General features: G+C 40.5%; 1 protein-coding gene across 1 annotated transcript; it reads right to left on the reverse strand.

Annotated features, from left to right (window-relative positions):
* Positions 1 to 517: 517 nt before the first annotated feature.
* Positions 518 to 23,395, reverse strand: TMEM47 (transmembrane protein 47). Its single transcript, XM_041399730.1, has 3 exons — positions 22,895 to 23,395; positions 10,035 to 10,175; positions 518 to 4,287 (listed from the first exon to the last, which is right to left on the reverse strand). The coding sequence occupies exons 1-3, from the start codon at positions 23,118 to 23,120 to the stop codon at positions 4,109 to 4,111; spliced, it is 546 nt and encodes a 181-aa protein (XP_041255664.1). The 5' UTR covers positions 23,121 to 23,395; the 3' UTR covers positions 518 to 4,108.
* Positions 23,396 to 23,664: the final 269 nt, after the last annotated feature.

The raw sequence follows: 23,664 nt of genomic DNA on the forward strand, positions 1-23,664 counted from the left end.
ACATGCTTTCCCTTTTTTTGCAACACCACCTTTCAGGTTCAAAGCATGTGTGTTTTTTCACAATGAGGAGTGACACAGCTTTCAGAATCAAAATAGACAAAAGTATTAGTTATTGGAAACTCAAGAACTAAACCCGTAAATAATGAATAAATTCCCTCACTGGAACAATGTACTCGGTATTCACAATCCAACACATGGCCTTGTAATTTACATTTAAATCATCTGGTTTTCTGATGTTAAAATACTTGAATCTTCATTAAGGCAGTGTGGGCTCTGTGACACCCAGAAACTCACCCTGTGCTACTGCTTCATGGCCAGGTGAGATACAGGAACTTGCCCATGACACCCCTCCATCTCTCCCTCTCTTCCCTCTGTCTGTTTTGATAAGATTCCTTTAGCATGGAATTAAATGAATACCAGGAATATTCATCAGCCTAAGGAGCCTGTTCCTCCTCAGGAAACCACACCACCTGAGCTGCACACATCTTTTACTCAGAGCAAAACAGGCACATTTTCATAGTGTAACAATTTTTTTTATTTCAGTTACTTTTTCACATAAAACTTTATGTAAGCTACAAAAATCGTGAAATGCAGAAATGGTATTAAAACTGAAAACTTAAAAGTTTAGATTAAAAAAATCAGTCTTTCCCTGCTAACAATGACCATTTAAAACGAACCATATTTTGATGGATTCATTTAATAAACATACCATACACTTCTCAAAAATAAATAAAGAACAACATCAGAAAAACCAATACTATCAACAACATGAAGCATTTAATAATCTTTTTTCTTTTCTTTGAAAGACATAAATGAAATTTCTAGGCACAGTTTTAGGCATTATAGAGGACACAGAGGCAATAGGTTAGTGTGCACTGCGCTGTACAAAAATACAGTCTGAATAAATTACATTGCTAGCCATAAGATTAGACTTCACTTACCAGTCAGTTCATTGCATGTTTAATAATATACAGTTACATGCTAATCCATATATATCATTTATATTTCAAACACATAGGTCTCTCTATATTTGTTTTTAAAATTTACAAAAGCTAAACGAAGTTGTGCAAGAAATCCAGAAGAGGTGCTGGGTATTTGTCAGCACCGGACGGTATATTTTAAGCTTAAAAAATACAAATAACTAGCCCTGCTTGCAAGTTTGCTATATATATATATTTATTCATATATATTTGAAAGAAAAAAATGGATTTGTTGTGGGAGAGAATCATTCTGCCAGTGAGATAAAGTCAAACAACCGAAATAATGGTGACATGACACAAGCACAACATACAAAATTATTAATTTGTCGTACATACACTCAGGACATAGACTTGCATCTATTTTTGTGGCTAAAAAAACCCCAAGAATCAGCACAAAGTTGCATTTACCTTTAGTTCTGTTCTAAGAAACAGAATGCTTGCCAAATTTGCAATGGTAAAGAGGAAAAAAAAAGACACTGCAGTAGCAACCTAAGCTAAAGGTAGGTGCCTAAATCCACACACTAGATTCCCAAACACAAAGGTCCTGAGGAGTCTGAGGTGGGTCCTAGTAGACTGCATCACCTTCAAGAGGAAAAGCAGATATTGGGACTGAAAATCAGATCTCTGACTCAACTGTGAATCAAGAACCCTGTCTTTAGGCGTTCATATTCATAAGTTGTTGTGCCTGAACACCTTTCACATTAACAACCAGTTACTTGCAGAGCACACACCATTAATTTGCACCTGCCTTAGGCCTGGCAGCTGCTTTCACTCAAACTCTACATAAAGAAAAACAATTTGATAAATTAGTGGCTACGATGTGGGTTCAGCATTGTACCTTCTTGTCAGCACAATGAAGGCCCCAAAACACCATCTCCTTAGAAAGGTACAGACATCTTCTCACAGTGGGCTTCTCTGCACTAATCTAATTCCCATGCCAAACTACAATGTTCTCCATGCTGCTAAATAAAAGCAGAACTGCACAGCTGTTCAGAAAGATACTGAGTGAACTATATACTGAATATCCGCCTTAAGTCAGGAAATAAAGCAGAGTTACAAATGCTCTCTTGGTGCCTGTGAAATAACTGGATCCAAGCTTTCCTCCCATCCTTTTTGTTCTCCGGGCACTGCCATGAAGTCCCTTCCATGTAATTTTGCTCCATCTAATCTAATTAATCACTGCTGGTTCTGCAAAGACTCAGAATATTCTGCCACGGTAGTAAAGACTGAACTCCAAACTGTGCCAGAGTTTTACAAACCATCTCCACAAGCCAGCAATACTTGCACAGTGACCTCCTAAAGGCATTTAGGAGACCTCCTGTGGTCATTGCAGACCCTCAGCTCCCTGGAGATGGTGCCCCAGCAGAAACACAAGAGATGCCATCTTAACATCCAGCAATTCGGGAGCTTTTTCCGTGGGAGCAGCAAAACCATTTGTGTAGAGATGGATGTGCAACCCCAGCATATCTGCTTGTGTTGAGGTCCACACGGAATATATTTTAAATTTCTCCATTAAAAAAAATAGTTCTTTCTAAAGATTACAATTGTATAAAAATATGCTTATAATTAATTGAAAATATCCAAATAAGCAAATTGTAAACAAAAATAAAAGTGATGCGGATTAAATTCATGTGAAGGTTCTCCCTATTTTATCTTGGGTTTCATTTCATGAGTACAGTCTCTGGATGTTTTAAGTGGGAAACATACTAAGCAAAGAGTAATCAGATGTACATAATCACCAAAAAGTCCATTAGAAACTCAGTTTTTAAAAACAAGAGATTACCTCCTGAAGTGCTAATGTTTTAATATGGACATGATGGGGTCTCAGCTGTATTCTTAATGATCAGGGACACTCATATCCTAACCAGATTTTTAAAAAATGGCAGTTTTTTAATTTGTAACACCCTTAGAAAAGAATTTTTAGCAAGTATTATATTACACATGGAATAGCAAGAAGTTATTTTTGTCCAGTTCTACCTTAACTTAATGTGAACTTTTAAGCATTTCCCATAACACAGAGTCTGTACAAGGGCATATACAGAAGACAAATCATTGTGTGTTTATTTTGTAACACCAAACAAAATTGGGGGTACCAATCCAAGACTTTCAAGAATGTGTACAAAGTTCATATTTTAACCACTGCATCACAGCTCCTATTACTATTTTAGGATGAATCATTTCTCTCCCTCTGCATATATATTTGTATTATATATATTCATTTATACTAACAAATACCTTTCAAAAATATAACTGAACTTGTTCCATATGCATTCTTTTCATGACAATGTTTGCAAGTTAAATGGGTACTCAGAACAACTGCAATTCATTCATACATTTTAGATGTCTCAGGGACAGAACAGGTCTTTTTCTATTCCCCTTTATCTTCACCCCTCCAGCAAAACACTGAGAGATGAGACAACTTCCAACCACACAGTCAGAAGCACATGTCTCTGGGTTTGGACTTCCTTCAACAATCTGCTACAGCTGGCACAGTGATGTCGATTACTAATTCATGAAATCCTGTGTGGGTTGGTGGCTTGTTTGGGTTTTTCTTTTTTTTTTTTTAATTATTCTACCAGCAGACTGTTGAATGCAGGTATTAGACAAGTCATTAACCAGTTACATTCACTGCCCTCAACACAGTCCCTTGCAACTAATTCCTTAAGAGCGCTTTTGAGCAAGTAACAAGGGGCCAACTCAGCCTATTGTACAAGATGCCAGTGCCTGCTTATCAGACATCTGAATCCTCTATGATACAGGGAAACTTCTAAATGGAGCCCATACCAGCTGCTCCCCTGAAGGCAATAGCAGATGCTGGCATTGCATTCTCATTCCAACTAGTTTTCTCACAATGATCGCTGTCACGTAGATCCTTTTGCTTGTTGTCAGGAAAAATGAAGTTTATGTATCAGGAGCTTGCAGCATCTGCCTATGTAAGATCAGCAATCCTAGTGTTTGCAGTTCTTCTAAATGGTTGTAAAAGCTGGTTACAGTGTTCACACCCAAAAGGCAAAGGCTATTTTATCAACAGAGCAGACTGTTTGGTGCTCCACAAGTGTTCTAAAAAAACTGTGAGCTAGAAAAGATGGGGTAATCCTTTTTTAAATTTTTCTTTTCATGAAATGATTCTAGTAATAGTCTTCATAGTTCTTAGGGTTCAGGCAATAAAGAATGGCACCCCCAAATGAAAATATAGTTGCACCCCACGCCAGGCCATAGCCCCAGTTGAATTCATGGTATATTTTCAAGCTGACCGTTTCAATGAACTTGATTGGGTAAAGGACTAAGCTGCAGACCTGGAGAACAACTGAAAGAGAAAGAAAAAGTACAAATGTCAGAAGTAGCCTTATTTTGCTTCCCTAGAACAAAGAAAATATCAAATAACTGAAATTCACATTTAAAATGTTTTTGGTGATTTTTAGCTTGTAAGTGCTGCTCTTTTTAAATCACCTTCATTTCATTCACAGAGAACAGAGCAGCTCTTCCATACTTCCTCGTTGATGAACAAATATTATTGCTGTGATATAATGATGATCCTTAAAATGTTCACAAAATAATCAGTTAGTGTTTCCCAAATTCTTTTGTCTCTCCTTTATATTTATTAGTTTGCAGTCATTACTCCTACCATAACAGCAAAATTTGTTCTACTGCCATTATAAATAAGTCAAAACCAGAAGCGGGAATACATATTAAGAAATGTTGCTGAGAATCAAATAATTTACTTAGCCTAGAAATAATTCATTGTCATAGGTGATATATACTTGTGCTCAGTAGAGACTCAGTGAATCACATATTTCATATTCATACTGTGTTCTGTAAGCAGAATTAATGACATTCTTGCACAGAATACCAAGAAAACTGTAAAATTTGATCAGTCACTAAACTTCAAACTGGCAAACTATTATGAATTTAGGGGGTGGTTCAGAAATACTGTGTGATGAAAGAAGATAATAAAATAGGTCAAATCCAAGACATTAAAAGGCTTACAAATCATTATTTTCTATAGCACTGTCTCTGAGATCCACAGACACATATTGGCCATTTCACTCACACACATCCCCTTGCCCAGCTGGTCCCTTTCATTAGCCCTGGAGACAAATGCTCACCTTCCTGAGGACATGACTGGTATGGGGAGATCATATCCCATGTTCAGAACCTCAGTGATAAAACTCTATAAAACACTCACTGGGAATTTCAGCTCATCCAGCTTAGCCTAGAGAGTAGTCTTTGGACCCTTACTTGAGACTGACAATCTGAATAATGTTTGCACAGTGGATTTTCTGATGTGGATATAAAAATCCACAGGATTTCTTTAAAATTCTACAGTTATTAAAGTGCTACTTAATATTATTCCATTTGAATATAATTTTTTGTCTGTCAGCTCACAAAATACCGTGCAACATTTAAGAAACTCTGGCAGGGTACACTGGGAAAAGCAGCTACTCTTGTGAAAAGATTATGCATTCCAGTTCTGTATAATGAGAGCATCTTTACATCCAAAAGCACCTCAACATATGCTCAGCTTTCAGAAACATCTTTAAGACCATTCAAGGTCAAAAAGGATTTCTGAAAATGTATGGAAATATATGAGTTTTTCTTCAGTGCCTTCCTGCACTGGGATGCAGCATCTCTGCTGAGTCAATGGAGAAACTGCTCCATGTGTGTCTTCTGTGTCAAGTGCAAACCAAGGAAGTCTCCACCTTCCCCAGTGTAACATATGAAGTATGCTTAATTTCAATCTACAGATTGGACTTGTCAAAACACAACCAAAAAAAAAAAGTGATTCTCTTGGAAGAGGAACATGTTGCTAAAGCAGCAACACACACAAGAGGGTTTTTTGACATTTCCATAGTGAGGATTCCAGCTTTTCCTACTATTGATCCAGATACGCTATTGTAGAACTCAGAGCAAGTGCTGGCAGCAAGTGGCTGGTGGGAGCAGCCACCCTACATAGCACTGTCACCACTTTGCACTGATTTTGCCATCTGTCATTTTTTTTCCCTGTAGAGCAGGAAGGGAGCTCAAGACAGCAGTCAGCAAAGTTATGAGAAATGACCAGCATGACCCCAAAAGATGTTGAAAGCAATGCTTGCAACTACTGATCTGTTTCTAATGAATTTAAAGGAACTCCATGCTATGCTGACCTGCTTAAGGGAAGTGTGTACTATTCTTCAGAAGCACAAGTCTTTTCCTGTAGAAAAAACAGGCTGCAAAGGAAATCTTTAAAAATCTGCTACTCAAATGCTGTTCAGAAAAGACTAATAGTCTCAAATTTGATTGTTCACTTCAAATGTAGACATGTTTTTATGAAGCACTATGATGTTTGCAGTATGGGAACAGGAATACTAGTTTTATTCCATTCACATGAAATATATGCAATTATACATACTCATCATAATAAACATGAAGAAATTACAAGAAATGTTTTAAAAGTAGGAAAATATAATTTCAGTTATCTTTTTTTTTTCCTCTGTACAAATGTTTGACTGTAAGTTTCAATGTAAAAAAAAACCCCAGTTATGATGTGGCTTTCTAATTGATCTGTAATTATGAAAATATTGGTGCTGGCTAGTAAATTTTGTACTTCTGTTCTCTACCTCCTGCTCATTTCAAATGAGTAAAGCACTTCATTAATAAGTGCTGGGTGTTTCAAAGATTACCTGAAAATGTAGCTGCAACAATGATAGAAAAAAAAAAATTCTCTTTGCAGTGCCAAGCAAGCTGGCAGTAATGAGAGAGAACACTACTCTCAGAGAGTCAGGATGGACAACAACAAAGAAAAAACCATCATAAGGAGGGCAATAAGGGCCCAGGACAACATGCTTCGAAAGGCTGCACCATCTTCATGCTTGAATTTCTTCAAAACTGGACCAGACAAAGCTGTCACTGTTAGTGACCATCCTGCCTCAACAAGGAGATTGGAGCACATAACCTACAGAGTACTTTCTCCAATAGTATTTCTTTGATATTATGACTCTTTTTGCTGCCCTGTAGCAACCTGCACTACATTCTACTGAAGTCAGTCCTACTTTTCAGATCATTCCATCAACTTCACAGGATCAAATTCTGGCTTTCGATATTTCCGCAATTTTTTCTACTTCTACTGTAAAATTTGACATGTAAACTTTCATTGTATCTTCCACATCATTATGAAAATAGGTAATAGCACAGAACTAAGGATGTAATCCAGCTGGACTGTGCTCTATCAGAATTAAAAGATATCTCCTTAAGTATTCTCCAATTATTATCTGCCACCATTTTATATTACTTTCTTACCTGTAATATTTTCACTTAGCTACTTTTTTCCCTATCTTGCATGTAAAAGCATCTTATGAAATGCATTAAAAGCTCACTAATGTTAACAGGATATTCTTCCAAACACTTGTTAAAACAGCACCAAAAGGCAAGCATCTTTAATTTTTCTTTTGTTTCTTTTATGGACTTTCAGCAAGCACACTTTCTCTTTCTGCCCCTAAATTAGACTAGGTTAGCACTTAGTTAAACAGTAAGTGTACAATGAAACTCCTGCACTGACAAGTTTGTGAGCCTGCACTTTGAGGGTGCAGTTTTCAGGGCCAGTTTGGTTCATGAGCTCTAAGACACCCCAGCAAGTCCATGAGCTGGAGACCTCCACCAGACCACAGAGGCACACGAGCCAAGGTGGCTCCATGCAAGATTTCCTGCAACTGCCTCCCTGTCTGCTCCACATTTTTCCACTACCTGAGGCATTCCTCTAACTCTCAACATTAAAATACATACTGTCAGCTCTGTGAAAACACATTCCCATCTTTTCATTACTTGCTGGCTTATTCTCAGCATCTAGGTCGAATTTTGGGTTTTTTGGTCCCTTTCTTTCTCATTTCTTCCAGTCCCAGTCAGTCAATCTTCTCCCTCACCTGAAGAGTGCTAACTGAAACCTGAAGCTGAGGGAAAAAAAAATCAAAACTTGAAGGAAAAAAAATAGCCTGGAGCCAACTGTTTAGACTCTTATAAAGCACCTGGAAATAACTTTTCCATTTTGTCCTTTCTTCCACACAGAGACCTTTTCTGCCCAACACCCACACATCATTAAATGTCTCTGGGCAATTCATACTGTGCCCTTTTTTCCAGAGGCAGCTGATAGACTGCCAACCAGAGTTACACAGAATATTTGGTCTTGCCAGCACATTCACAGGTTAGGGTGGTGTTTATCCTGAAAGATTTGTGAAATCCACAGATGAAGGCTTGAATCCATGGAAAGCTGCATAAGGTACAAACTCCTACAATCTTAACTTTCCCCTCTTCAGTGGGGGATTCTTTCCATAATTCTTTCAAGATATGCTATCCATATTCATCTCTACAAATTGCTGACATCGAAGATAAAATCTGTAGGAAAAGCCTTTTATCAGTGTAAGTGTCAAATCCTGAAAGGATTCTCCTCAGATTTGCTAGATAATGAAGAATGGGGCAGGTTGTCTTGGCCTCATCATCTCTCCTTTCATATACTTCAGGTTATGGCTATTCAAAATGCACACACACACACACAGAGGCAAAGGGAAGATGTAAACACCATCATAAGCTAAAGAACCAATTTAATTTCCTCTTAGATTCAAGATAAGCATTAAACCCCTTCACCATCAACCTTTTGTAGTAAAGACTAGAAGCAATTTTATGCAGAGGAGAGCACATGAAGACAAACAGTAGGATTTGAGGAAATCTTTTCTTGTGGAAAGCCATTTCTTTTTTTAGTACAAACTTAACTACTAAATGAGCAGCACAGCAAGACAGGCGTGTATGGCTGAATAATTACTGAGTTACTACATGATGTTATGAGAAATGAAGCCAAAAGCCAAACAAGAAACCACTACAAAAATTAAATAACCCCATTTCCTTCAAAGTGAACTGCCCAGCATACCTTATAAACCTCAGAATTAACACTAAATTTTAAAACAATGGTTTATTCATTTAACCAGGCGAGTAATGCAACACATGGAATAAAAGCAGACAATTTCCACTAGGGAATCTGATCCTAGGTTGCATTAATTTCCTAAAAGCAAATGCAATGTAATCTAGGAATATGTCTTGAGCACATAAAAGTGCATCTTGAAGGGCTCGGTTCCATCAAGGCAATGTAATCAGCAGGGGGCAGAAGGAGCCTTCCCGGAGTTATGCTTCATCCCAAACTCCCTCCAATTCCACACTCTCATCCTCTCATATCCTCCTAAGTGGCTTTTTTTAATACATCCCAAAGGTTCTGTCATCCTCTTCATTATGGACTATCAGAGGGGCTTAAGCTGCTGCCTCCAGTGCAGATGTGAGTGACAGGATGAAGGCAAACCATGGTTGGTGAGTCTCAGGAGAATCTGAAACATCCATGCTGACGAAGCCCCAAAGCACCAGAATATATAAAAGGAGATGATTTGATATTGTAATTGTACCTCACTGGACCACTCTTACAGACACTTCAGATTCTTAGGTCTCCCTTAAGATTTTCTGATAGTTTATATAAACTGTTCCATTTTTGTGTTTTTAAAACCAAACAGGGACTACATAGTGACAGCTTGTTAAATTAAGAACCAAGCAAGATGACACAACAAAATTAATTCCTTATGGCACAGGGGCATATATAAACACCTTGAAAGATAATCCTATTTATTTTCACATGTAGAGCTTCCAGGGTTCACCTTTGGGTATTAATTTCTCTGTTTTAAAATTGCAAAAGAGAGAACATTAAAATAAAAATGGCTTTGCATGAAGAATAAAGATGGGGACATCAAGGAGCACAAAATCACAGATTAAAAATGGTATTTTAAGTTTTATCCTCTGTAGTTTCTCCTGCTGCATGTACTTCATAAAACAATAAATATAATGCAAATAAATAATTGTTTATGAACTAATTATAGTGCAACTGCAAAAATGATTAATGCTGTGCAGAACTTACAGCCTGAGAAACCTCACTGGATTTAAGACAGAAGTAACCAAACACCTCTGAATTAGTATGCAGAACAAGGCATATCTCCTCCCGTGAAAGTTCAGCTGCTCTCAGGAAATCTTTTTAATGATGCCTGTGCTTACCTGCAGCAAAGAGCATGACTGCAACTGGTCTGTAGAACCGCCTTCGAGATCCCACGCAGATGGAGATCAGCCCAACCAGGAAAGCTATGAGAATAATGGCAGCACCACCCAGCAGCAGAGCCAGAGTAGCTATCTGCCAGTCTAAGGGAAAAAAAAACAAAGAGGGGAAAAAAATAATAATACAATTTCAGTAAAACAAGCCCATAGGCCTAACAGAAACAAGAGAATATGAGGAGCACAGAGGCTGCATCAAGGCTTGAGTAAATAAAGAGCTGTGCCTTGAATTTCTTTTTCCCCTAATTAGTGAATCACCTTCGTAAAACAGATGTAACTCAGAAGCAAAGTGCCACAACCTCCCACGCTTACTCAAGCCTTAGTTGGCTTTGTTGGGATTTTGTCTCAAGTAAAACTGAGTAATTTGGTCCCCTGGTTTTTATCCAATTTAGAATGAGAAATTGAGACTGGCTCAAAATTAGCTGGTGTTGTGTTAGCTGCGCCTCAGTCTGTTGTAACTTTCTCACAAAAGAGAGTAAACTCAAACCTCTGCTTGAGCTGATCAGGATGACACAGCAAGGGAAATGCCAGAGCCTCATCATACACACCTGTCCCTTGGGAAGTACCAAGGCCACACAGTATGAGTAACAAAACTGAGGAGATGCTCAAAGGTTTAAAAAAAATAAATATATTTTCTCAACACTAAAAGACAGCTGGAAGTCAAGAATTTCTAAAGGCAGGAACAATCATTAGCTGCAGTTAATGTTAAACCCAGTTAAATCTCAAGCCCATTTTAAAACGTCAGTTATCCTCAAGCAGTCTTTCTTTCCCCAAAAGCAACCTCTGCATTTGGCCCAGGATATTTTCTAGTTATTCTCATATATAGTAGACGCAGTTATAAACAACATATTTGTAGTCTTAAAGCACATAAATCAGAATCCATTTGTAAGCTGATGGCCATCATGCATGTATACAACATCCAAAATTTAACTTAAGAGCTTCTGTGGGACTTTAGAAAGGCACAGGCTTGGGGCTGTCTCTTGTCCCAAAAGAATATCTAAGACCTTTCCTCTCTCCAGCCATCAAGAAAAAGAATCAGTACACTACTTACTGCTTATCACTACTATTTACTAGTTCAAGGAAGATGATATAAATTCAGCTCACGGGAAAAGGACCGATAGATTGTTGCATCTCATTACTTTGAAAATTCTAGCAGTCATGTGATACTCAGAATTAAATGTCCAAAGTTCAAAGAAAATAAGATTATTATTTCGAAATTAAATTTAGATATCTTAAGGTTACTAAAACAACAACAACAATGAACAATTTCCTCTTTTGGAAATGAGTAAAAAGCACTGTTTTCAACAAACAAAATGGATCCAGTTTCAAGAGGAATCTAATCTGCTGAAGATACAGACCGTGCAGCTGTGGAGTTTGGGAATAGAATGCTGGCAGCTATTATCACCAAAAAGCCCTCACATATTACATGAAAAAGGATGAAGGAGATTAAAAGACAAAAGTGGGTAGAAGAGTTATAAAAGCATTGCTTGAAAAGAAAAGTGATTTTAAAGGTGTTTTTGTGCAAGTGCACACATTTATTTTCATTTTTTTTCAGAAATCCAGGCATGTGCTTTACTAATAATTTAATTACTAAGTACTCAACCTTCCAAGATATTTTAGTCCTTGCTTTCTTACTGGAGCCTTCAGAAACACCAAGAGGTTAGTGTACTGATGATTCAGAAAAGATTTTTCCAATATCAAAGTGCATTACAGATATAAAAACCAGAAATAAATAAACAGAATGGATCACTTTGGCACAATATGAAAGGAATTCTTGCACTAGAAAACTACACAGGTACAAAGACCAGCCACATAAATCCATATCACACCAAAGTTAAAAGACACATAAAACTGATGAAATAAATCAAAGGGCCAGACAGGAAAACTCAGAAACTAAATTTTTTTTCAAGTTACCACAAATAATTAAATATTAAATGTTATCTTTGCATTGATCAGGTGCCAAACTCTAATGCAAAGGGAATGTGTACGACACTGGAGTAGCAGCCAAATGGAAAAAAAGGGTAACCATCCTATTGCTTTCCAAAACCACACTAGAAAAATCACCAAAAAACTGATAATAAATTAGGCAAAGATGACATAAGTGTGGAGTTAGAATATAGTTTAACTTCCAGGACAAATATACAGATTTTAGAAAGGTTAAAAAATAAACAAACTACCTTACTATAGTACTGATGTGGGAGGTAAAAGGACAAATGAGTGTTGGGAGACACCTACACTCCCAACTAAAAAAGAACTGCCTTGGATAAACAAAATTAATTTCTTGAGTAAGACAACCTACTCAGTGATGCTGACAGCAGGACAAAACCAAGACTCTTACTGTTCCTCACTACCAGCTGAGGACCAGGTACGGAATGCTGTGCTCTGGGCACATCTGGAATTGCCTGTTTATTTTAGTCCCTTTCACAGGAGCGTACAATGCTACCAGCCTTTGCCTTGAGCTGCAGGGACTGTGGCTGAAGAACATTGTGAAGGTCAGACATTAGTGTGCAAAGAATACAGGACTAAACTTTCCTATAGTGGCTACCATAGTAACTATATATTTAAATCTCCTTGTCACCTTGGAAAAACGTTAACTTTCAATTATGAAAGCCATTTCTCTGGTGACAAAATAAAGCTCATGGTGGACTAAGGAAGCAAAACCTTCTGCATGGGTCTTCTACTTAACAGCATTTATCTTTTTTTTTTTTAATCCAGGCCATTGGTCTTTACACAAGATAAAAGAAAGATCCAAAGAACCACTACCTCTGAAGGCAGAGAACCCTGTAAATCTACACATACACAAATATCTACAATATAAACACAACAGTTTTTCTACAATAAAGATCTGTAGTGTTTCTCAGACTACCCAAGAGTGATTTACAGGACATAGCACCAAAATGGGTCAGGAGATTGTTCTGTTACACAGTGCTACTGATACACCAAACATAAACATCGTAAACCTATTTTAGAGCATCCAAAATATGCTTGCACCTCTTCTAGGCGTGCACCAATCTTGCAAAGAAGTTACTAATAAGACCTGTAAGTTCAGGAGCCTCAGCAGTTCAGTGAGACTGCTTGTTCTCACAGAGATAGAAATATGAAAAACAGAAATAAAATGGAGCCTTATAGATGATAATTATTACTTTTCTGCATTCAAAACACAATTGGTTACACTTGAAGAGTACACATCCGTCTTTCACAGTCCTTTTCACAGTCCTTTTCATCAGTCTTTTTCACCACTACAGGTTTTTAAAATACATATTCATTATCTAAGCAAAATATTAGGAACTAGTAAAAAACTAGTAAAACTCACAGAAATGTTAATAAACTTTTGGACTTTAAAAAGCACTGTGACCTAATGTCATGGCCAAATAAGATTTCCTTTAATACTTTAGATAACTTTAGATTTTTTCATTGTTCCACCATTTTAGCAATAAACTAAGTAGTGTCACCTATCCCATCCAAACTAGAATTAAGACATTTTTGACAATTATTAGGTAACTCGAGAGATTTCTTAAGAAAAGGCTCACTTAATGTATCCTATTTTTAGGTCTGAAAATCCCCAAGAAGCATCCCAATGTCTATAACCATGAGAAAGATATACTGCAGTTCTGACAGCGATTACAGTGTTTGCATATTTTTAACTATAACAATCTGCCCATTAGTTTGGGGATGTGGGCTTCAGTATTTGGAAATATATATAAATATGAACCTAGGCACTTGAGACATATTTTCAATACGTATTTGGTGAAAAATGTATTAAAATTACCATCTTCAGTTAAAAGAAAAAAAAAAGCCACCAAACCATGACCATACTGTTTCTTTTCAGCTAATTCCTCATAAAAGTCAGTGCCTTTGTGGGTGACAGCTTGGTCTCCTTGCTATTTGGAAATTCTGCCTGTTTCTTAGTGACCCAGAGGCACAGTGTCAACTGTGCATTGACATTTCTAACTCTCCTCCCTTCCTTCCCCAAAAGAAATGACCCAAGGCTTTGAGCTGTAATTTTTAATTAAGGGCAGTGCTATTTCCTCAATTTCTTGGACAAAATAATACTTCACTACTAGGAAGAAATCAGGGAAAGCCATAAAAGAAGTAAACACATCAAAGTCCTGAAATGTGTATTTTAATAACTACGTTATTTTTTTTAATACAAGAAAGATCAATGCAAAAGGCTAGTATAGATGTAATGTTTTCAGTAAGGTACCCCAAAATTAAGTATGTTTTTCAACACGGTATTCTATGAAGTAAACAAAGTAGAAGAAGTGGTGGGCAGAGAAACATTACTGTGGAATATGTGAAGCATTTGCGTATAGGACTCTTTCAGTCAGTACATGTGAACTGAATTAATTTCTTAAGAAACAATTAAATATTCCTTTCTTCCATACAATGGTTCTTCACCAAGTCTTCTCTTCATAAACACTGAAGTACCAAAATGCATGCAGCTGTTACATGACAAAGGCAATGCCTGACCTTCTAAACAAAACCAAATCTTGGTAAGAAACAAAACCACAGCACTCAAGTAAGTTGTTTCAAGTCATTGAAATGCTTCTATTTATCAACTACCTGCCTTCAGACAATAAATAAGAAATTGCAATATAGCATTTAAAATCAAGAATAATGATTTTGAAAGCACGTGTGAAGCAGAGAAACTTGAGGCACCCACACATAAGAAATGTAAGCCACTGAGTATTATAAAAATCAACTTAAATAAATAGGATAGTTAGAGATATTCTTAACTGCTTCATATTCAAACTTAGATATCAAATAGCCAACAAAAGTTTAAGAAGTGTAGTGTATACATAAAACCATAAAGGCAAACTCTAGTTCCTAAAAGTGCTTTGGTTGCATGATCAATGAGATTTCTTCTTTCTTCAGCAGGGGCAGAGGCCTCTGTGGAAGGTGAAGGTCCACTAAATTCTGTGAGAAAGCTGAGGAACAGCAGGGGCCATTAAGTTCTCACATGAAATTACTCCACAGAGGTCACCTCTGGAGCCTGAGGCTTTCAAAGAGCTGCTCAGAAGAATTCTGCCCTGGGTGAAGGGGATGTTGGCACAAGCTGGGAAGCCCAGTGCCTGTAAGTTCCTGGGTCCACACTCCTCTGCTCCTGTACAGCCATCCTGCAAGCACAGTCCTTTGGGATCCCACAATGGACACTCCTGCACACTGCAGGTGCAAGTGCTTCCTGGCAAGATCCATACCAAACCTCCATAAATTGCTCTAGCCACAGATTTTCACAGTGGAGCCTTGTACAAAAATGACAATAAATAAGTATTTTCTGCTCATTGATTGGTATAGTACGATTACTAGTGCTGGCTGCTGCATAGACATACTCTGGCTTTTATATTTTCTTTTTATTTTATGGATTGAGAATAAGATTTTTCTGAAGTAGGAAAATTGCTTGTGCATGTGGCTACTCAAGTCACTCAAGACACTTGAAAAGCATTACCAGATCTACAGGAACCAGACAGCTCTGGCTGAAAGCATAATTTCCTTGAGAGAACTCACTTTACACCAAGGTTTTCTTTTAAAAGCCATAAATTTAAACAAATGAAACAGCTATGTTAAGTCACAGATATGTTAAGAAGGACATTTTCCCTAAGAAATCTGTCATCTACACACAGAAGCACGTGGGACAAAGCCCTGCATAACCCAAGTGCTGCACAACACCCATGAGACTAACAGGAAGACTTTCCCATAGCTCCAATTCACCAGGACACTGACAACACCCAAAGAGAAATTTAAGCATTTTATGCTGGGTGCCAAAATCTCTAAGTGCCTCCCAAGGATAATTCAGAGGCTCCACATAAGGCATCAGTCATTTTGCATTTACTGTACAAGAGGCTTGTAGGATGATTTAGTGTTCCTGTTGCCGAGTGGAGAGTCACTTAGAATCAGTCAAAGAAAAAGAGAACAAGCAGAGAGATATCCAAAAAACAGCCTTCTGGTGCAGATCCTGTGTCTTACAGAGGTGCAGACTGCTAATGGATAATGAGAGCAGCCGACCAGTGAAGGAGGAAAGGCAGATAACTCTTCAGCTGCCATACACCAGAGCCTAGAGAGCTTCTCTGAAGTTGCGAGGCCTTTGCTTCCCAGCTCTGGCTCCAGACTCTAACCTCACACCTCTGCTCCCTTTTCCCAGCAGGATTTCCTGATTGCTAGGGTAGGCTGTAATTGCCCTCCTCTGTCTGCTAGACCCAAGGCACAAAAAGATTTACAAGGCCTGTACACAAATAGGAACAAGGAAATCCAGATCTGAGTCTTGCTCCAGAGAGAGCCTGTTGTTTAACTGGTCCCTTCCAATGTTCTGTTGCTGTTGATGCACAGGAATGCTGACCATTACTGGATGCCCCCAGACTCCGGGCTCTCACCTTTTAAAGGAAAAAGGCCTTAGCAGCTCCCTACAGAGCTGCAACCCTCTCACTGGGGCTCCTCCTAGGGCTTTCCTCTTCTCCAAGAGCAAGGAAACTGAGATAAGAGAGGAAGAGGTTGACTATTCCAGGCAAAATAACAAACAGCCCACTGGCAGGATGCTCCAGGCAGAAGGTGCTCTCCTCCCAACTACCCTCCTCAGCCTGGAAAGGACGTGCTTTATAGTCTGGGGGAAGAACTAGGCAGACACTATGCAGACTGCTCACCTCGCCATGAAAAGCAGTGCCCCTCACCTTCCATCCAAAGATGCTGGGAGTGCAGGGGACAATTTGGTTATATCTGTAAAAACATGGTAAGCAACTCTACTGCTGTGTGAAAGAGACAGCAAGACAACAAAATGGTCTAAATGCCTGGGAGGGTGCAGATGCGTGAGCAACTTGAAACGCAGCAGGTGCTTGCTCATCTGCCCACAGACACAAACCTCTCCTGAAGATTAAAGCTTGCATTCCTTATTTATATGAAATATATACACTTTGCAGAGGTGTGGCCTGGGGTGAGGTATGTTGTATGCTCTGTGGTCCACCTTTATTTCTAAAATCACCAAGTCCTTTAAACACAGCACAACTTCAAAAAAAAATTAAATGGTGCCATTATATAGATCTTAATTTTACCATTTATAAGCAACACACATTGCACACTGCTTTTGCCAACAGAGGACTTCAAGACAAGCACAGCATTACAGAAAATCATGTAATCTATAATTCATTCACAGAATAGTACAGCATGTACTCAGGCATTTCCTCTATTGGATACACAGCATTCTTCTGAGATTAGCTTGCTACTATGTCATTTTAATTATTGGATATTCATTCATTCAATAAAAATAATAAAAAACCCTCAAACAACTGCACACACCCACAACTTTGAGAACTTCACAAAAACCTGGTACTCTTAGAACTCTGCCATTAGGAAGGAAGTGTGGGAGATGTGCTATACAAGCTTTTCACAGTAAGCTCACTATTTCTGACCTCTTCTATAAAAGCTACTACTTTCAGTAATCTGAAAAACTATGCTTTGCATTGGAACTGGAATGTAACTATTTTCCACACTTATCAATGTTCTTCCAGAAAATTGCAATCTTCTGCAACTTTCAAAACACATTCCATTGTTCCTTGAGAAAAACAATTAGCATTTTAAAGAGTTTGAGGTGTAATTCCCATCAGAAATATGACTTTAAGTGGAAAAAATGAAATGCACAAAGCAATACAGCTGGTTGGAACTTTACCACTCCTCCTGTTACCCTGAATCTTGTGTGGTCATCTTGGGCCACAAATCAGTAGCAGCGGCAAGGCCACTCTCTATGCAATTCTAAATATAAAAATCTCATCAAATATTAAAAACTTCTTGCATTATCCCTAACTCCAGGGACATCATATTTAATACGCAAAACTTCAAGCAACAGAATACATTACTGATTTTAAAATTGCAATGAACAAGAGCAGTAGCAACAACTCACTATAGCTACAAGTCTTTACTTTTTTTTTTTTTTTTTTAAGTATTATCACTGATAAGGTGTGTGGTGCTCTTGACCTGATCAGGTGAACTCACACAAGCATCACAGATGTGCTTTAACCATGTCTCTCAGTGCTTGGAGAAGAGCGGCTGCAATGGCAGCCTCCACCTCCAGACTGCTGAACAGGATCTGCTGTTCATGGCCTTGGGAAGTCTGAGGCTAAAATAACAGGTCCATATGTAAGAGAAGGAGCATTCCTTAAAATATTCTATCAGGAGCTGCTGTGAGAGGTAGTGAAGCCAATTCAAGGCATTCTGAACAGTTTTAAGAAGCCAGATAGACATCAGGCATAAACAGAGTGTCAGTCATCACAGAATCACAATAATAATTTAGGTTGGGAAGGGCATCTGGAAGTCACCTAGCTCAGCTCCCCATGGAAAGTAGAGCCAACCTTCAAGTCAGACTGCACTTCAAAATCAGATCAGCCTGCTCAGAGTCTTAGACACTGAGTGTGAAGTAGTATGGCTTTTGATTTTATATCCATCTTCAGATACAGTGCTGGGGGGATGATTAATTATTAGAGTTAATACACAAAATTACAGACTACAGTATTCAAAACCAGAAGGAATGTTTTAATAAAGCTTCCTTAGATTGTAAGTAGAATCACATTCATTCTTCTGTTATTTTATAGCAAACCACCAGACTTGCTGAGCTTTTTACAAAGACATGTCAACATCAAACCTGAGCAATGATCCAGATCTTCTAATGAGGAAGATGCTTTTGAGCTAGCAATCTCCTCTTGGAACAGCTCCTTAGATTCTGAACAAGGAGACACCACCCAAGACTATTCTGGCATGTCAATTCAGGTATCTGCATCTAATGTGTAATTAAGGTTAAGCCCCTTGAAGTGCTACCGAATGAACAGCCTCTGATGCTGTTTTTATTTTAAGAACAAATTAGAACAAAATTACAAGCATAAAACTAGACTCAAGTTGTTTACTGCACTATGCTACAGGCTAAGCTTACCTTCATTGTTTGCTCATCACAAAGTTTAATACACATTCAGAGACTCTGCTGCATGTATTTCCCGGAGATGTTTTGTTTTTCAAGTATTCATGGGCAGTTCTAAAAGAGCGTAATATTCTTGAAGAAAACTGAATGTTGCATAAAGAAATCCACAGGTTGTAAAGTAACAAAGCCATATACCCCACCTTCACCAAAATGAACAGAGTTAATCAAAACCATTCAAATGTATTTTTATATATGCTGTTTTCACAATAAACTGAAAGGCTGCAAAGGAGCCATTGTTTTCTATGAATAGCATATACACATATTTAAGTCAAAACAGACAATGTTCACCTGCAGGTCAGATTCTGTAGAGCTCTTTATTTCTTCTGCATTACATTTGTGTATCTTTGATTTAAAGAGCCACAGTGGCTGCAGTCTATTGCATAAATTAAAATTTACTGTTATTAATCTGCAGGAAGAAGACAAGTACTTGTGCAGGTATAGATACACCAAGCAGTTTTATACAAGATACATTTAATTTTAACGCTGTGACAGGAATAAATATTCTATATAACTCTTGATAAATCTGCAAATGAACCATCACAAACTAGATATAATGCATTTCAAATAAGGTCTAAAAAATACATTTGTTTAAAGACACACAAGTTTAAAATGCAGTTGATCTAAAGACAACTTGTGCATTAGCCAAGGTAAGCTTCGATCACAGAAAACAGCTAGATGCCAAGATGGGTGGTGAAACTTCAGAGCTTTACAACTGCATTTCTGAATTTTAAGATTTTGTAATGAAGCTTTTCCACACTGGCAACTTTGTTATTGATCTCCTGAAGTTGCTGCTAGTGGGAGATTTACCCAGATCCTAAAGACTCCAAAAAAAAAGAAAAACAAATTAAGATGAGATACTTTATAATTTTCAGATGTCAAAAAAAAATTTTGACTCACTATTTTACATACTTGAACCATAATTATTGTGAAGTACTTTCACAAGTAGTATGTGAGCAAACAATACTTGCAAATTACCAAAAAGCCATTGGATCAGTGAAAGAACAAATGTGAACACATGCTCCAAGCACTAGCAATGCTCCAGGAAAAACGAGATTATTCCCTGCTACAAGAGCCAGTGCAACCATGCTCTGTGCATTTCCTTCTGCTCTCCACTACCAAGTTGCCCTTCTGACAGCAGTCAGGGGTCCTACATCTAATTACAACAGAAGTTCTTAATTAAACCTCGAATATGCTTTAACAGCTTCTAGTATGAGCATGCCCTTGATGGTGCCACTTGAGGTGCTCTCCTTCAAGGGATGATGAAGTAAATCTCTTAAAACCATGGGTGAAGATGCCTTTTTTCCTGTGTGTGCTGCTGCTTCTCACAGCTAGCTGCAAAGCTGCCTGCACCGGTATCAAGCTAAAAGAGCTTTTCCTGTGGGAGCTCTCCACTATCTGCAGAATACTGCTTGCTGGATTCACAATGTAGGCGGAAAGTGCACTTAAAATATTAACACCAGCACACAAAACGGTCTCAAATATGAGCCCAATCCAACTTGGTGAACTTAGTGGGAGCCTTCCTATTGGCTTTAATGGCAATTGCACCACAGTAGCAAAAGGCAAGAGGAAAACAGTGCAGTTTCTCATATTTCAGGTCTGGCAAAAATGCAGTGCTCTGTGCTGAACACGAGGAAAATGAAGGGTTTATCCCAGCCACCTCAAGTAAAACAATCATTCACTTCTTCCACAGTAGCTTGTGAAACTTGTCTCTATTAGACTGGAAAGTATTTGAGGAAAATGGGCACAGCTCATTCAAGGAACTTGAATAAAACTGGATAGGCAGGAATTTGTGCACATGATAGAAGAAGGCACCAGCAGAGGACAGATCAGATTTTCAACACACAGCATCCAATGAAAGCTACATCTCATTCCTATCCATCCTCATCCATTCATCTTCCACATCCCCACAGACAGACAGGTGACCAATAGAGGAACAAGAGAGATTAGTGTCCTTTTATGCTGTTCCATAAGCTGTCCTGCTTCTCTCCCCGTCCCACTTTTGTGTGCATGTGTGTGTACACACGCATGCGTGACGGGAGATGGATGGAGGGGGGAGCCGGGTAGAGCGTGTGGAGCTGGGGGGGATTGGAAGCAGGTTCTCATTCAAGCCATCTGAAAAGTCTTTCTGTAATCAAGGGGATACTATTTCAGGAGACAGGGAGAAGGGGCAAAGGATTCACGTTGCTAAGGAGACATGTAGAAGCTGACATTCCTACATAAATTTCCATTTATACCAGGGAAGGAAAAGAAAGCACTCCAAACTTTGTGCAGATACCCTGGTAATTGACTGAAACGAAAATTTCTTTACAATTCATTTTATGTTACTTAAAACAAAATCCCAAACAACATTTAAACCCTCAAATATTACTCCACATGACAGAAAAAACATAATAAGTACAGCAGCAAAGGAACCTGTGTAATTCCAACTCAAACTGAGATCAGTTATTTCCCAGAACCCCTACAAGGACTTCGGAGAACAGAGGAAAACAAAACACACCAAGAATATAGTCCTTTCCTTTCCCCCCCAAATCACACATCTTGTCCCTGCACGATTTACCTAACCAAAGAGCACAGCAATCCAAACAAACGATTTATCAATACAAGTGTGTGTGTGTGGACACGAATGAGGATAAAAACGATGGGGGGGAGGCTGGTTGCATTTGTCAGTGCTTCTGTTGGGGCTCGAGAAGTTGCTATCAGGCATAAAGTAAATAAAACCACCCACGAAATCCAAAACAATTATCACACTACAAAAGAATTTACTGAAGAATATTCAACAGGCAGCTTGTTTTTATCATTCACAACCCGTTTTTGAAGTACTCCTAGCAATAGTGAAATGACTTTAAAAAAAAATAACAATCTGTGATCAAAGACCTAAAAAGGTGAAGAACGAATGAGCATCAAGAAATCACAACAGGGAGCGTGGCATGAAGGCAAAGGAGCGTGAAAGACGACGGGGAGATCAGTACGTGCTAGAGAAAGACACACACAAGCACGCCCGGCGTGATGGAGGGAGTCCAAGCCCAGGCGTCCCCACTCTGGACAAAGTAGCAACCGGTTTTGGTTTAGGAAGCCCCAACTTTCCAAAACCTGAGACTTCTCAGATGGGGGCGGAGGGGCAGTATAAGATACTCGATCCCAAACAGTTTCTCACTGTATAGGGAAGCCACCACACGTTAAAAATAATCAAAACTAGTTCAAACTCGGAATCTTTTGTGACAGTACCACGGGTATATATCAGCCACTATATGTGACTCGTTTCGCTCACTGAAGCCTCACGCCTCCCGCACCCTCCGAGCACGACCCGAACACGGGCGCTCGGCGCTGCCCCTCCCGCACACGCCGCTCGCTGGGAGCGCCGCCGCCTCCGCCCCAGCCCGACCGCCGGCGAGATGCGGGTCGGGGAGGCTGGGGGAGGACGGGGACGGGTGAAGAGGCTCGGGAAGGGAAGGGAAGGGAAGGGAAGGGAAGGGAAGGGAAGGGAAGGGAAGGGATGCGGAGAGCGGGCGGACAAAGGTGCAGGGCACTCTTCCCGGCGGTAGCGGCGGCTGGCGCTGGGAGCCGGGCGGGGACCAGGGGCGGCAGGGGGCGAGGCCAGGAACGGGCGGGGGCAGCGGGGCACTGCTCCGCTCTGGGGGGACTGGCCCCAGGAAGGGCTGGCATACAGTCCCGAAGGAGACTAGGGTGAAGGAGGGGCAGCTCGAGGGATGCTGGTGGGTCAGCCAGGGCACGGCGAGGGGAAGGAATTCTCAGTGCCCGGAGTGCGGCCAAGGGAACGGGAGGCGGACGAGGGCGAAAGCAGCAAGGGGTGGCGGCGGAGGGGAGCGGGGCAGCGGGGGCAGCCGAATCTCACCGCTGTGCAGCGTCGACTCGCAGAGCCAGCTGTCCAAGTTGCCGGGCTTGCGGCAGGACTCCCAGAGGGACAGGTAGTACTGGTGGTCCGCCGTCACCCAGGCGGGGCTCAGCACAGCTCCCAGGTCCAGGCACAGCGCCAGAAAGATGCACACCAGCCCCACCAGCTTCAGCGGGGTCAGCACCGAGACGCGCACCTCCTCCATGCCGCTGCCGGCCGAAGCCATGGGGCCCAGGGGAGACGAGAAGGACGCGCTGCCGCCGGCCCCGAGGGGAACAGGAGCGAGAGCCCAGCTCCGCGCAGAAGGGGCGGGCGGAGGGAGAAGCGGCGAGACCAGCGCTGTCTAACGGCGGAGAGAGGCGTTCGCAGGCGGCAGCAGCGCCGGTCCCTGCCGGTCCCTCCCGCCCTCCTCCGCCGCACTCCCGCCCCGGTGTATCAGGTGCAGCAGCTCCCCCGGCCCTCCGGCGCCGCCCGGCCCGGCCCGGCCCGGCGCGGCCCGGCGCGGCGCGGCACTCACTGTCCACGAAGGCCCGGCACTGCTCGCGGAGCTGCGCCGTCTGCGCCGCCACCTCGGCCGCGGGGAAGGGGCGGGGGCGCGGCCCCTGCCGGCCCCGCTCCGCCCCGCCCCGCCCCGCCGGGGGCGACTTTGGGGAACTTTCAGCGGCCGCAGGCGGCGCTCGGAGCCGCTCGCATCGCCTCGCGTTGACTGCCGCTGCCCCCGAGCGGCCTCCCTGGCTTCCCTGGGGGCCTCGGCCGCGCCGGGAGCGGGA

This window comes from Onychostruthus taczanowskii, unplaced genomic scaffold, assembly GCF_017590055.1.
Source record: "Onychostruthus taczanowskii isolate IOZ18803 unplaced genomic scaffold, ASM1759005v1 scaffold17, whole genome shotgun sequence".
Taxonomy (NCBI): Eukaryota; Metazoa; Chordata; class Aves; order Passeriformes; family Passeridae; genus Onychostruthus; species Onychostruthus taczanowskii.